Source organism: Astatotilapia calliptera, chromosome 7 (assembly GCF_900246225.1).
Source record: "Astatotilapia calliptera chromosome 7, fAstCal1.2, whole genome shotgun sequence".
Taxonomy (NCBI): domain Eukaryota; kingdom Metazoa; phylum Chordata; class Actinopteri; order Cichliformes; family Cichlidae; genus Astatotilapia; species Astatotilapia calliptera.
Window position 1 is genome coordinate 4,996,258 of NC_039308.1, and position 15,302 is coordinate 5,011,559.

At 40.7% G+C, this 15,302-nt stretch overlaps 1 protein-coding gene across 2 annotated transcripts in view; it reads left to right on the top strand.

Moving 5' to 3' along the window:
• The first annotated feature begins 8,613 nt into the window (after window positions 1–8,613).
• Window positions 8,614–15,302, top strand: part of fanca (FA complementation group A) — a 29,286-nt gene continuing 22,597 nt past the window's right edge. For both annotated transcript variants that reach the window (XM_026172637.1, XM_026172638.1), the window contains exons 1-9: window positions 8,614–8,862; window positions 9,089–9,201; window positions 9,475–9,571; window positions 10,457–10,611; window positions 11,101–11,196; window positions 13,943–14,016; window positions 14,180–14,289; window positions 14,571–14,681; window positions 14,881–14,944. In XM_026172637.1, coding sequence (XP_026028422.1) covers window positions 8,802–8,862; window positions 9,089–9,201; window positions 9,475–9,571; window positions 10,457–10,611; window positions 11,101–11,196; window positions 13,943–14,016; window positions 14,180–14,289; window positions 14,571–14,681; window positions 14,881–14,944 — 881 coding nt within the window. In that variant the 5' untranslated portion in view covers window positions 8,614–8,801. The remainder of the gene's footprint in view (window positions 8,863–9,088; window positions 9,202–9,474; window positions 9,572–10,456; window positions 10,612–11,100; window positions 11,197–13,942; window positions 14,017–14,179; window positions 14,290–14,570; window positions 14,682–14,880; window positions 14,945–15,302) is intronic.

Consider the following 15,302-nt stretch of genomic DNA (forward strand, 5'->3'; position numbering starts at 1 on the left):
TTACTTTTTTTTTTTTTTTTTTTTTTTTGTGATCAAAAAGCAAAGACTGATATTTGTATCATGTTTACAAGCGGTCCATGTGTCTTAGCCTGTGGAGGGGACGTTTTGTGGGGTGGGGTTAAAGTGGAAACTTTTGTGACTCAAACAGGAACATGGTGAAATTATTTTGAAAGTATTTGCCTCTGATTGTGTGTCCGGGATCTTTAAATCCATGTACTTGAATATTTGCAAGGAGAAATTCAGAAAAAGTCAATAAAAAAAAAATTCTTGTTAAAGCAGAACTTGGCTTGTTGAGTGTGTGTGTGTGTATGCATGCATGTGAGCATGTGCCAGAGAAAACCTACCAAACAGGTCAGTGCCCTCTGAGGCCCAACAGGCTGTTTGTTGAAGTTAACGGCAGCCAGGCTGCTTTCACACAGTCACGACCTTTATAAATGTTTGGTTTCGCTTTGACGTGAAGATGGTGAAACTGACTGTTGAGTGTTTTAATACTGAAACTTTCGTTTTTGCCTCTTTCAAATTGTGTAATCAACCACACAGTTAGTGAGGGGCTTTCTTTGGGCTAAGCCATTCATATGTAATTAGGACAAAGTGTGGTACATCGATGTGCTTAGAGGAAGCAAATATATTTGAAACCACTGAACAGTTCACCAGATGGCTCCAGTAGCACCTTGGTGTTAGTGCACCAGGATTTCACAGGCACTGTAACTCACCTTCAAGCACATATGAGTGATATTCTTCATATAAGTGCAACTGTGACAGTAAGATTTTTACTTTTGCAAACAGTGTTTACTTATATTCAGTTTGATTGCTACAGTGGGGTCAACAGGGTTTAGTTTGACTTGCTTTTAGTGTTAAGACAATTTAATCATCTACTATAATAAGAGATTGATAAAATCGAGGAATCGGTGACCGTGTTACATTATCTAAAAACATCAAGTTTTAAGTTTATGAGGTCCCAGCTGTGCCAAAATTCACATTCACTCCATGTCGACTGCATAAGCGACCAAACATTTGTCTGTATTTCACCTTTGATGAAACGGCTTCGACAAATATACCGTCGTGCTGTGATTTTGGTTTCCTAAAAAAGTATTTGTGTGTGTCAATCCATCATGTTACACTTCCTCTAATTTCCCCGTGTTGTTTGTCCAGTGAAGTTCCACATAGCCAGGCTTTCTTTGTCACAGCTGAAGCGAACCGAAGCTGAAAAGACGACACGCGTTTGCCACGTCTGTACATAATTTTGACACAATTGCAACATCATATAAAAAGCTTTAGTGTTTACCCTACGGGTGGCTGTCTCTGAAAAATGTGCTGCTGGGAGGTTTTCCAAATGATTGTTGTGTTTTTTTAGTGCTTGAAGCATAACACGCCTCACTTGGGCTGATGATAAAAGTGTAAAAAAAGGAAACAAAACCAGTTTTCTGAACTGTCGTAGTGTTACAGGTGAGCTTGGATTTTTTTGTGTGTGACTTCCCGAAACCTCAAAAAACTCACTCTGGCTGACTGAAGTATTGAATGCAAGCTCGAAATTCAGAGTTTGCACAGCACCACAGAAACTCCCCTTCCTGCAGCTCTTTTGCAAAACATGCAAGTTTAGATGTGCATTTCCTGTTTACAGCACCAGGCTTTTATGTGCCTTCATTAGGAAACTCTCTGGGAGTGATTTGTGGTGGAAAAACAAAGGCCTGGCCTGCTGCAGATTTCAGAGAGCTCTCAGGAGGGAGGTGCAGCTGTAAAACTGCCAGACCTCTGCTTCAACTTGCAGAGGAGCACGAGGCCAAGAGATCCACGTTTCTTACAGAACAACCACCAAAAGAAGAAGAAGAGAAACATGGGATGTCTGAGTCACGACTGCTTTTTTCTTCCCTCTAATATTAAAACATGTGTCGTTTAGCCAGCAGAGGCCAAATGTGACCCAGATAAGTGTAAATGCAATAATGCGGTCAATGAAAATGAACCTTTGTCACAATATAAGCCTCTTTGACTGTTACGCATTCAGAGAATGGAGAGGGGGGTTTGCCTTTAACTGATTTGTAAACATTCATAAATTCTTTTTTAAAAGTAATATTTGTTTTGAAAAATATTAAATTAAAAGTACATAAGGAAATAATAATTATTAATATAATTAAATATTTAATGTGTTTTTATTTATTTTTATTATTTAATTGATTTATATTTTTACTTTTGTATTGCTTTTGAGTAACATCAATAAAACTTTTACCACTACTACGACTAATAATAATACGTAGGAGAAGAATTAGTTTTTTAAAAATAGGCTATCTGATTAATACCGGTAATAGTAAATTTTATTTCTGTAGAACAATTAGCAAAAATTGCTGCATGTATAGTAGCACAAGGATAATTTCATTTTATTAAAATTAATAAATTAAATCTCATTTCAAGAACAGTTTAATTTAATTATTACTGAACTGAATAATAATTCATACCTTATAATTAATTAATATAATTTGTCAGCTCTAAAGGACTGATTATCTTAACTGTAGTTGCGTGCACAACTGCATTTTGAGACAAAAAGCAAATACTAAATACGTAATAGAACTGCAAATAAATCTAGTAAAAAGTAAAGTATTGTTTCCTGAAATGTTTTAGTGTAAAGGTGTTAGAGTACTGGATTACTTCAGTAAAGTACAAGTATGCCAAAAAGTGTTAATTTACTTCTCACTTAGCTTAACATGTGAGCCAAAAAGCAAAACTGGGAAAAAATACAATGTAAGTACATTAAAATGCAGGTAATCCTGACACGGGAACACACAGCGTCATGTTACTAAGATGATAACAAAACCAAGTGGATCAGGTCAACAGATTTATTTACAAATAGAGTGATTTCAGCAGTTTACCAAGTTTGTATATGTAACACTTTTACTCTGATGCAGGCAGGTAAATATACAAAAGTACTGGCAGTAAGTAAGTGCAGGTTAAAGCAACAAATGTTTTTCCAAGAGCATGAAGTTACCACAAACAGGTGAAATAAACTGACAAAAGTGAAGAAGAAAAAACACGTTTCTGCACTGCAGGAGAGCTGGAATGATGTTAGACAGGTATTTAACGAGATCACAGGTGCAGCAGGTGACCACACCTCCACAGTATTCAGAGAGAGATAGCATCAAATATGTATGTCACAATCATCTGTGACAGATGTGGTGTTTTTGTGGTGTGTTGTCACCTTTGTTTCAAATTGATAAGAGTAACTGATTCTCAGAGCTGAGGGGACTGGGCAGCATAAGGTGTTAGGACATTTGATTAGGAATTTGAAATATAAAGTGGAACTATAGCATGAAGTGATCTGAAAATAATGAGTATAATGTTTAACTGGATTCTGTAGCAAATGGGCTGGAGTGATGCATTTCCTGCGCTGAGTGTGGACAGGAAACGGCTGCGTCATTCAGGCCTGTACACAATGAATTGCAATAATCTAATGAGGAGCAAATGAGGGTGTGGATACGTGTTCAGTTGTATTATTCTGAAGCATTGATCATACACTGGTAAAGGGAATCTGGATTTGTGTTTTTCTAAAAAAATGCAGCTGGCAATAATTAACATAACAATATCAGGACGCTTGTAATGTGCATAAAACAGGTCAAAAGACTGAGCCCGGTAGGACCCCACACGAGGTCATGAGGGCAGCTGATGAGGTAAGTGATCACTCTGATAAGTAGGAGCAGCAAATAGAGCTTCTGTGCTCAGAGCTGGATCTCTTTGCCTGAAATGGCAATTTTAGGGATATCTATTCTTGATACAGATCATAGGTAGGAAGTTTTAGCTCACAGGGATATTGATACATATGCTGAAACTTTGAGCATGCTTAACATGGGTATCTAATATCGACAGAAAATAATAAAAATCAGAATAGGTTGATTCTAAGGTGAGCTTTAGGCGTGTGGTATATTAAGGTCAGCTTCGGGTCAGGAAAGCTTTAGGTTCAGGTTAGGATTTAGCTGTGACTGACAGGCCTAGTGCTGCGTGTGTGTTTGTGCCCTGAGGTATCAGTTGGGGCTGTTCTTAAGGAGGCTGACAGGTGATGACGCTCAGTCTTGCTGCCTTGCTGCTGCTGTTGCAGATAAACTCCTCTCTGAACATCAGCACTACTGTTTATATTCCTATCCTGCACATTAGCGCCACAATGGGAAGAGAGGGCTCTTAAAAATTCATGAGGAACCACTGCATTAAGTTTTCATGAGTTCCTTTCACCGGCTCCCATGGGATGGTTTTCCTGCTGCCTGCTCTGCAGCAATAAAACTGGGAAATCCAGAAAACACATGAGTGGCTGAGGGGAAAGGAAGTGAGGTAGATCTAAACCGAAGACTAGATGGAGCCTGCTGCTGTACAGTCATTGTTACAGCGCGATTTGGTAAGGTGTGGCACTCAGCAGGCCACTCCTGATGTGAGTGAAAATCATATTTGTTCAACTATTAACCCTGTGGAGTCTCTGCCATTTTAATCTTCCCCTTCCCTCTCGTGCCCCCCCCCCCCCCCCCTTTGAACTAAATTGTGTTCTGTGTATTCAAAAATGTAACTGATGTCATGTTTATGGTTTATGGTATCTGTTTTTAGACCATAGTGTGAAAAATGTTCCAGAATAAAACTGTGTTGAGAATGAACTGGACCTCTCAGCTGTGTTTACAAAGTTAAAACGTTATAATGAAGTTATGACATGGCCTGCTGTGGGGTACAGGTCAACCTGTCAGTTTTAAAGTGACACTCGATTACAGGATTGAGACCATAGAGTCATTGGGTAAGTAAATACTGAGGTCACAGATCAAGGGTCATTCCCTGATACACTTCCAAATAATTAGAGCTCATTTTAAAGGAACAAGAGTTGCCCCCTGCTGGCCATTACAAAAACTTAAGCACTGGCTTCCCATTTTTAGACCTTGGCAGTAAATCAATTTTTTTATATACAGCCTATGAGAGAAACCAGGAAACATACACATTGGAGAAGCATGCCACCTTTGACTGATCTGGACAGGGACCGATCAGTCCCTACATCTAGCTGGTGTTGCCCAAAAGCAGGTTGCAGCATTATTTGGAGTGAGCCATGGTACCATCTCCAGAGTAAATGCCAAGTTCTTTATAAAGGGGGATCCCTGACAGGCCTCTCAAGAAGGCAACACCACAAGAAGACAGTTTCTTCGCCCTGTCAGCACTTAGGACCTGTAGGCTTCTTCGACATATTTACAATCGAGGTTTGCAGAACGATATGGCTGACCGCTCTACACCCAGACAATCCGGAAAGGACTGCATGCAGCCAGTCTCCAGCCTTACAGGGCTACTAGGATCCCACTGAACACTTGTGGGATCAGCTTGAACATGCTCTTTGTGGTAGAGTGACCAACACAACCGCATTGGTTGACTTGAGAAAAATGCTGGTTGAAAAAATGGGATGCACCCAACGGCAGTGTGTGAACAAGCAGGTGACCAGCAGGCTGTTCTAGCAGTGTATGGTTCTTCCACATGCCTCTGTGGTCCTTGTCTGTTAAATTAAGAACTTGTTAAATGACCTGTATGTATTGTTTGTTCAGACTTTAATCATCCAAATCAATAAACAATAACAAATAAAGATCAATAGCAGAATAAGGTGTTTGGGACTGGTAGAGAAGTTTTGGCAGAGTTTTTCATGGGCGCAACCTGCATACTCAACTCTGCTTCTCAACTCTGCTTCTCAACTCTGCTTCTCAACCCACAAATGCATTTTTCTTATTAATGTGGCACCACTGACGGGGAAATAAACAGGCTTTCCAACACCATAAGGTCAGTACAACAAAGAAATAACTGCTAAGCTTATATTGAACGGTATTGCAGTACCTTGGGAAATATTGAACATGTAACTCTCACAGTACACTGACAAAAATGCTGTATGAAAACAAAGATACTTACATTACAGTAACGCCTCTCCTTTTACGCTGTGTGCCCTGATTACTGTAAATACCAGTCTGGTAATAGTATAACTGTAGAGCTTCATCAAGCATAAACATGCAAAAAGAGTTTTCTTTACTTAAGTCACATTTTTATGCTTTCAATAAATGAAATACTTTCAGTTTTTTTTTTGTTTTTTTTTACCTCTTTAATTCATCATCCTGAAATAGAATAATTGTTTTATTCTGGAGAATTTTCTGTTTTAAAGTTCTCTGTGAAGAAGAAAAATGTAACACCTGACAGATCAGAATAGAATAGAATGGAATAGCCCTTTATTTTCATTCTACAAATACAATTAAAATGTGTATATGTATACTTTAAATGTGGAGTACTTTTACTCAAGTACAGCCTTTGAACATTTCTTCAAGTACTGAACTTCGCAGCTGAAATCTGGCAAAGAGGAAATGGAGGAAAAGTCAATGCTTTGTGACATGTTGTATTCACTTCACTTCTGCTGCTTTGTGCACGAGTGGATTAAACTCATTGGAAAAAAAATACAGAGTTTGTAACCATATCATTAGAAGGTGCAGGTGAAGTGAGATTTACAATGCACAGTCAGAAGTTATTGGAAAATAGCATCATAATAAGATTAAGCATTTCCCTTATTTTCTACCATATATACAGTTCCAGCAATGTATGTTCATATTAAACCTGGGTGAAGCTTCAAATAATGAGGTCAGTTTATGTGTAAGTGATAGTATAGCCTCAGATTGGCTGGATTTAGACAGCTTTTTAAAAAACTTGTGGCTCTGTCATGTCAGAGATAGCAGATATCCCACAGAAGAAGCTAGATAGCATCTAAATACTCAAGAACGCTCAGTGCTTCCAGGGGGGCTCCTGAGATCACCCAGAATAAATGATGCCTGAAAATGTAAAGTCTGTGGCAGTTTTTTAAACACAATTTTTATTGAAGACGTAGCGCCGCTTTACAAAACAAACAGTAATAGACAAGAAGGCGGGAGGTGGCCTTATGGAAAGAGAAGCTATAACAGCCTATTTCAGACAGAGAAAAAAGCTCAAGGACTGAACCAAGGACCAGTGGAAGGATTATTTTAAACCGCTCTAGTATATGCCAAGCGTTAATAGCCTGATGAAAACTTGTTAACATTTATGCAGAAGAACCCATAAAATTTAAAAATAGCATTCATAAAGAGTACAGAATAACAATACATTATTCTGACTATTACAGAATAATAATACAGATACCGTCATGAAATCAATATCCTTAGTATCCTTATTTTCTTATTATATTGTTTTATGTACTTTAATAATGAAGGCTTGTAGAGCAAGGCCACTTTTGACTCACAAACTAAGTGCTCAGCCAGACTAAAAAACAGGAAGTTTTAGTGCACAGGCATATTAATAGATAAGACACAGAAAAGAGGAACTTTCCATATAAGCAATGTTTGAAACTGTGTGTGACGTGTGTGACGTCTGAAGTACAGAAATAACACCATATAAGACACATGTTGAGCTAAAAATGTTAGAGCTCTTGCAACTGGCGTTTGGGCTGTGCAGGGGTCTCTCTCTTCCGGAAGATGATTGAATAAAAATAAATATAAATGTTTTAACACACTATGAGTCGGTTTTCTCTGTTCTATCATGGGGACAAAAGAATCGGGGTTAATAATACAGAGCGCTATGATAAATTGGAGCCACTCCTGCATGGTAAACATCACGAGGCCAAGAAGCGAGAGCAATGACCTGCGCTCTGTGTCAATTATTTATTGTATTCTTATCCCAACACTAACAGCTCTCCTAAATGGCAAGAAAAGTTCCTTGCTTAGAGTTCTCCGTTGAAAGCTTTGGGCAAATAGTGATAATAGTAAATGGCAGTACTGCTGTGCTGTCTCTGATTGAAAACTTAAATGGAAAAGAAGGTTGCATGGCTATTTGAATGTTTGTGGTCATGATACATGGTAGCAGGCAGGTTTCAAGAGACCTGCCTGCTACCTTTAAAAGACCTTTAAAAACCCTTTTTGTTTAAAATTTAGGTTTTGTTTAATTTCCAACAGATGAAAATATCAGAGGGACAACTCAGGGTGAGCCATATGGAGAGGCAAGGTTTGGATGGTTTGGGAATGTGCAGAGGAGGGAGGGTGGTAAATATTAATTAATATTTTTTGTAATAAAAAAATATACCTCAAACGTTCTTTATGAAATGAGTGACTCTTTTGTACTGACTGTCATTTCTTTTTTATTCACAGCCTATAGAACATTTAAACAACAGAAGCAGACCCAAAGTGCTTTAGAGACAAGAACATTATCATTCCAGGTTTGCACCCCCGCCTCTAGAGGTCAAAAGTATTGATAATGGTATTTGTAATACTGGCCCTGTATTTACTTCGTATCAGATCTATACAATAATTTGTGGTATTGCACAGCACCAGTTCATGGATGTTGTGAACGAGGACATACAGGAGGGTGAAATTGAGGAGACACTGCTCCTCAGTGGAGACACCTATAGGAAGCAACTGAAAGAAAAAGACACAGTAATATGTACACAGTTCAACCTTTTGGTTTTCATATTATTTATATCTTTAAAAAATAATAATGATAAATAAAATAACGAAACAAAACCATTAAAATAAACGAAAAGACTAAAGAAATAAAGCAAACCTTTATGAACTCACTCCGGCATATTTTCTGTTTGGCCCACAGTTGGAGGGATCTGATTGGCTGCAGTCCGGGCCAATGAGAGAGAAGAGCGGCAGGCGCGTGAAACATGGAGGAAAGCTTGAACCAAAACAGAGATTTTGCCTACTGTAAAAGCTAAAAAATGCGATTTAAGACGATTTATTTTGCCCGCTATTACTGAGTGAAGGTTCTGTGAAGGCGTTTTGTGAGCGGACAGTGAGAGTGAAATGTCTCTGAGTGCTACGTGTGAGTCGGTGTCTCAGAAAAGGACTCTGTCGAGCCTCCTCGGTGAGTTTGACAGCTGCACCCACCGTCAACACTGAACACGAAGATAATAAAAACGTTCATTCATTTCATTCATTCATTTCATTTATTTATTCATTTTCAGGCACAACAAATACCTATATTGAACATAAAATACACAAAACAAAAAACAAAACTTGCCTGAAACGTTTTGAAACAAGCCTTTCGTGCAGTATTATTATTATTATTTTTTTTATTGTTGTCTTCCTAGCTGGTCGTGAGCTGAAGAGGCCTAAGCTGACAGATGCCCAGAGGCTGCAGGAGGCAGCGATCCAGCTGTTGGAGCAGCAGCAGAACATCTGCAGCCTGTTCAGAGAGGTCGGGGTGAGTGAGGGGAGAGAAGCTAAGCGCCTACACTGAGTCATTTCATTAAGATTTTATTTAGGCCATTCTGTAGACTGAACATGTAACAACGCACAATGTCACGACTGTCAGGAGTTTAAAAGAGAAACGATAACCTTCAACTTGGAAACACAAGCACAGAATGATTGCAGGAAGTGCATGAAATGCTTTTAGAGATAAAAAAAAAAAAAGAAGCAGTATCACTCTGCACTATTTCGCAAATATCACATATATGTTTTTTCACACTTTTTGTAGCAATCTGAGACATGCAACCTGTCCTCTCATCAGGATGGAGAGAAGAATCAAGTGGCGTCCGAAGGTCTCTTATCCACCATCACTGGGTCACTGCTGGGTGAGACGAGCACTCTGAAATGCTCTCTGAGCTGTACGCCGCTTTTGTTAAATGTGTGGAAAGCTGCTGCTTTCTACAATTTCACTCTCCAAAACTGAAGCACTAACCTTTTTGGATGGCCTGTACACGACAATAAGCCATAATACCAGTCAGATAATTCATTTAAAAGTTCTCCGGTGAGCACCAACAGCATAAACATAATGAAGAGGTCTTATTCACTGACTCCAGGTGTTACAGGTGATCCCAGGTTGTAGTGCTTAATATATTGTCTTGGCAAGCTGAAGGATGCTGGTTTGATTCCAGCTGGAGGCATAAATCCCCTCTGGGGTTGCGTCAGTTCAGTGTAAAAAACTGACAAATCAAACATGCATTTTCCTGCTGGGGTGACCCCTCGTGACACCTTACTAGGTAAAGTGTTTTTATTGCTCTAATACAACTATTGTCACTTTAATCAGTTATGTTTGTGTCTGCTGAAAGCAAAACATCTGAATTTTTCTTGATTATACTGTACTGTAGTGCACAGCTCTCATCAATGATGGGATTCAATGGCTGAAATAAGCTCATTGCTGCAGTTACCAGTGAATCTGTCTTGAAACATTTGCGCAAACACATGAAGTGATGTGACGCACCCAAAATTTCTTTGTACATGTACAATGACTATAAAGGGCTATTCTATACCTCTATTCCACGGAAGGGCAAAAATGCCAAAATGCTTTTGCATGAAAGTGATTATTATGAATGGAAAATGTTGTTGTCTTCTTCAGATGTCTCTTTTTTGTTTTGTGCTTTCATATCCCTTAATGTGACTTGTGGAATTTGAGTGCCACCTAAAACCAACGTAATTGTGGCATAAAGTTAATGTTTTGTGTTCCACTGTGTGGATAGCGAGTGAGCTGAGGCGTCAAGCTGTGCAGCTGGGTGTCCCAGTGGCAGTGCTGTCGGTGAAGACGGTGTTGGAGAGACTGAAGGAGATCACAGAGGAAACCAGCGAAAGGGAGGAAGAGGAGACAAAGAGAGAGATGCTCACTTCCTCTCAGAGAGTGAGTAACTGCCAGAGCATCTGACCATCTAATGCACAGGTGTCGAACTCCAGGCCTTGAGGGCCGCTGTCCTGCTTGTTTTCCAACTAACCTGCCCTTGTAGCTTCTTATTGGCAAAGCACACCTGATCCAGGTAATCAGCAGCAGGTAGGGCAGGGATATCTCAAAAACAAGCACGAGGCTGGCCCTCAAGGAATGGAGTTTGACACCCCTGATCTAATGTGATTATGGTGGGGAAGCATCTGTTGCAGTGGTGGATTCATCTGTTAATAGCTGCCAAACTTTCATATCTACATGGTGATCTCCACGGTTTGCTCAAAAACAAGCAACAAAAAAGACAAATATTGTTGTATATGATGTCTGGAACTTTCTGGCTAAAGAAGCAACAGTCTGTTCCTTCTTGTTTTAAATTTTGAAATTTCTCTTTATCACGCCCAGTCCAGCTATCCCTTTTTCCCCGATTTAAGTCCGTTCCGGTCCTCCTTCCAGGTCCAGCTGTGTGTTCTGTTGGAATCCAGCAGAGAATTGCTGTCACAAGGAGCCATCTGCCCCAAACTGCTTTGGCAGGAGTACATGAGAGATCAGGTGTGTGTACACACAGGAGCTTGTATACTGTAAATAAGCAGCTGTCTGTGAAGGTTCTCAGTCATCCAGGTCATCGTAGTCAAAGGAGCTTGCAAAGAAAAGCGTCTGGACTTCTTTAAGTTGCTTGAAGACGTTTCACCTCTCATCCGAGAAGCTTCTTCAGTTCTAAGGTCAAATGGTGGAGAGTCCCAGATATAAACCTAGTGGGAGTGACCCCCCACAGAGGGACAAAAGGACCCCCTGATGATCCTCTAATCGCCTGAGCCAAGGTGGAAAACTGGGCGTGGGTCCCAATCAGCCAGAGTTTCGGGTGAGCTCATTGTGAAACCTGGGCCCACCTTATCATGCGAATTCCTGAGGTCAGATGGCCCAGGATGTGAGTGGGCGTTAAGGCGTCTGGGAAGGGATCTCAAAACTGGATTATAGATGGCAGAGAGTTGGTGTCGTAAACCCCCGCCTCTGTTCAAAGATGGTCGCTCACAGTGGACATAGATGGCTTCTTTCACTCCTCTTTCAAACCATCTGTCCTCTCTGTCCAAAATGTGAACATTGGCATCCTCGAAAGACTGTCCTTTATCCTTAAGATGCAGATGGACTGCTGAGTCTTGTCCTGTGGAGGTGGCTCTTCTGTGTTGTGCCATGCGCTTGTGAAGTGGCTGTTTGGTCTCTCCAATGTAGAGGTCTGGGCATTCCTCGCTGCACTGTACAGCAAACACCACATTGTTAAGTTTGTGTTTTGGCGTTTTGTCTTTCGGGTGAACCAGTTTCTGTCTGAGCGTGTTGTTGGGTCTGAAATACACCGGGATGTCATGCTTGGAGAAAACTCTCCTGAGTTTCTCTGATACACCGGCTACATAGGGGATGACAATGTTGTTGCGTCTGTCCTTCTTATCCTCCCTCCCTGGTGTCTGATCTTCTTTTCTGTGCCTCTTTGCTGACTTTATAAACGCCCATTTAGGATAGCCGCACGTTTTGAGTGCTTCCTTTACATGTGTGTGTTCCTTCTTTTTTCCTTCAGGCTTAGAGGGAACATGTTCTGCCCGGTGTTGTAGGGTCCTGATTACTCCAAGTTTGTGTTCCAAAGGGTGATGGGAGTCAAAGAGGAGGTACTGGTCCGTGTGTGTGGGCTTCCGGTAAACTTCGATGTTGAGGTTGCCGTTCTCTTCAATGTGCACAGCGCAGTCCAGGAAAGGCAGACAGTTGTCCTTTGTGTCTTCCCTGGTGAACTTGATGTTTTTATCCACAGCGTTAATGTGCGCAGTGAAGGATTCCACTTCTTGTGTCTTGATTTTGACCCAGGTGTCGTCCACATATCTGTACCAGTGGCTGGGTACTCTTCCTTTGAAAGAGCCAAGAGCCTTCCTTTCCACTTCCTCCATGTAAAGGTTGGCTACAATAGGTGACACGGGGGAGCCCATGGCACAGCCATGCTTTTGTCTGTAAAAGCCTTCGTTGTACTTGAAATATGTAGTGGTGAGGCAGAGGTCTAACAGTGTGCAGATCTGATCGGGTGTGAAGTTGGTCCTGTCCTCCAAGGAGCTGTCTTCTTGTAGTCGTTTTCTGACAGTCTCCACGGCCTCCGTGGTGGGTATGCAAGTGAAGAGAGAGACTACATCAAAGCAACTTAAAGAAGTCCAGACGCTTTTCTTTGCAAGCTCCTTTGACTAAATAAGCAGCTGTATCACCCATTGAGAAGATAGGTGTAGCTCTTTGAAACCACATACTCACAATCCCTGGACAGGTTGTGTGATCAAGGGACTCTGCAGCTTGATAAAGTCATATGACTTCTTTTTGAGCGGAGAGTTGCTGCCATCTATGCAGTCAGTCAGTCAGTCACACTTTGGACCCCTTAGGACCAACTGGACATCATTTAAAAACACCACAGCTTACCTGTGTCTTGTAGTTGAACTTGTCCATCCCTTTATAACCACGGTGTACCCATCTTCTGACGGCTGCTTCCAGCAGGACAACACACCATGTCACAAAGCTCAAATGATCTCAAACTGGTTTTTTAAACATGTCAATGACTTCACTGTACTCAAATCGCTTCCAGAGTCACCGGATCTCCATTAGAGCACCTTTGGGATGTGTTGGAATGGGAGAATAAAATTAAAATGTCTGAGAAATGTTTCCAGCACATTGTTGAATTTGTGGCACAAAGAATTAAAGAAGTTCTGAGAGACAAAGGGGGTCTAACCCGATACGACCAAGGTGAACCTGAAAAAGAGTCGGGTGAGTGTAGTTTGAATGAAGCAGTGAGATAGTGAGAAAAGAGAAACGAAACTTTGACTTTGACACAGAACAACCGTCCTCATATGTTTAATTTATTTTGCTTTTCTAGACTTTGCCCAGCGTTGCTGGTGGAATATTAACCAACTTTCTGTTGGACTCAAAAAAAGAATCAATATTTGGATCCATCCCTTTCTGCTTTCTGGGTCCAAGCCACAGTAGTTTATTTAGCTGTATCTCTGTATCAGAAAGTTAAAAAACAAGTTGGAGAGTTACATGAAACTTGGTGGAGAGGCCTCTGTGGAGAAGCTCTGTCTGTAACCTTCTAGGTGTTGCACACAGCTGCAAAAGCGAGATGATGTAGTTCATGATAACCTTCCTGGTTTCCATTAATATTTCTACACTCAGGACTGAATTATATTTAATAAAGATTGAAACTGTGCTCTTGTTTTTTGTAAAAAAAAGTCTTTCACTTGGTGAACGTTGCTAAAATAAAGAATTTGTTGGGGTTTTTCAGAGGCTACCCAAACTGGAGATGGTCTACTATCTTCACTCTTACAACATCCTCAATCTGAAGTACATTTTAGAGAGGTAAGAAATATCAGTTAATGATTTTCTTTCTGCGCAGTCTCACAGAGATGAAGATCAAAACAGGGTGTAACTGTCTGATTATTTATGATCTGGGCTGTTCTGACAGATTAAATACCCCCACTCCTCACACACAGTCATTGTTTTGTTTTTTACCTTTGTTTAGTGATGAAGAGGTGAGATCATGGCTGGTGTCCCAGTTGAGGCTCCTGTGTGGATGGAGGCCTCCACAGGAAGAAGAGGAGACCAAACAGCTTCAGCAGAAAGTGTTGTCAAGTAGGAGACGCTCATATGTTTGTAGCTTTCACTCAAGAAATCGTTCAGTTCTTAATGCTGCTTCAGGTTTTAGAGATTTGGTCTTTGGTCCTGTCAGTTATTAGCTTTTCCTTACATGGCATTCGTGCAGCCCCTCAGTTCATCCACTGTCTGAAATAAAATGTTCTGATTGGCAGCCCCTCATAAACAAAAGGTTTGAACAGCAGGTGGGTGGGGCTTCTTTGCTCACAGCCAGAGCTATATGCATGAAATGAGAGCACTAGGGACATCTCCTGTTTCAGGTGTGGTTGGCGTCTTAGTGGGAGCAGGCTTTGAGCTGAGGCGCGATCCGGCGGCTGCAGACAGAAGGCTCTCCCTGCTCTGCTGCTCGATTCTAGACGACCTGCTCTTCTGTGAGTCTGCGTGTCCTTGTCCCACTTAGCCTGTCCTGTGTCGATAAAATATTAACTAAAGCACTTTGATTCACACTTCTGCATGCGGAAAACATCTTTTTTGACTTCTTCGATTGTTAATTGTTGTCTTGGTGTAAAGGTAGTACTTTCTTTTCTTTATTTTTAGCCACACTTTTTATTGCTTTCTGTCGTCTTTCAGGGGTTCTCGATATTGTGGACGAGAGTCTGATGCTGGAGTCTGCTGAAGCAGGAGCTGAGCTTTGGTTCTGGGTTTTTAAAAATTTATTTCTTATTTACCTTTCCTGCAATCAGACAGCACTGTTGAGGTCTCTGTCTGAGAAAGGAGACCTGCGTTTATATATATGTCACTGCAAGATCAGAGAAGAAAACTAAATTTTAGATTTTCCTACAAAACTCAGGAATCAAAGGCAGGAGAGCGGGCAAAGGGATTTATACTTACCTACAAATAGTCACACTAACATAACCTCTAGGTTTCGGCTCATTTTTTTATATGCAGGAGAAATGGTGATCTTCTGGATGTCAAATGCTGAGCTTGATTTATATAAACTTTATTGAAACCACGGTGCCTGACACCAGTTTTAGTCTTGCTGTTACATGCAG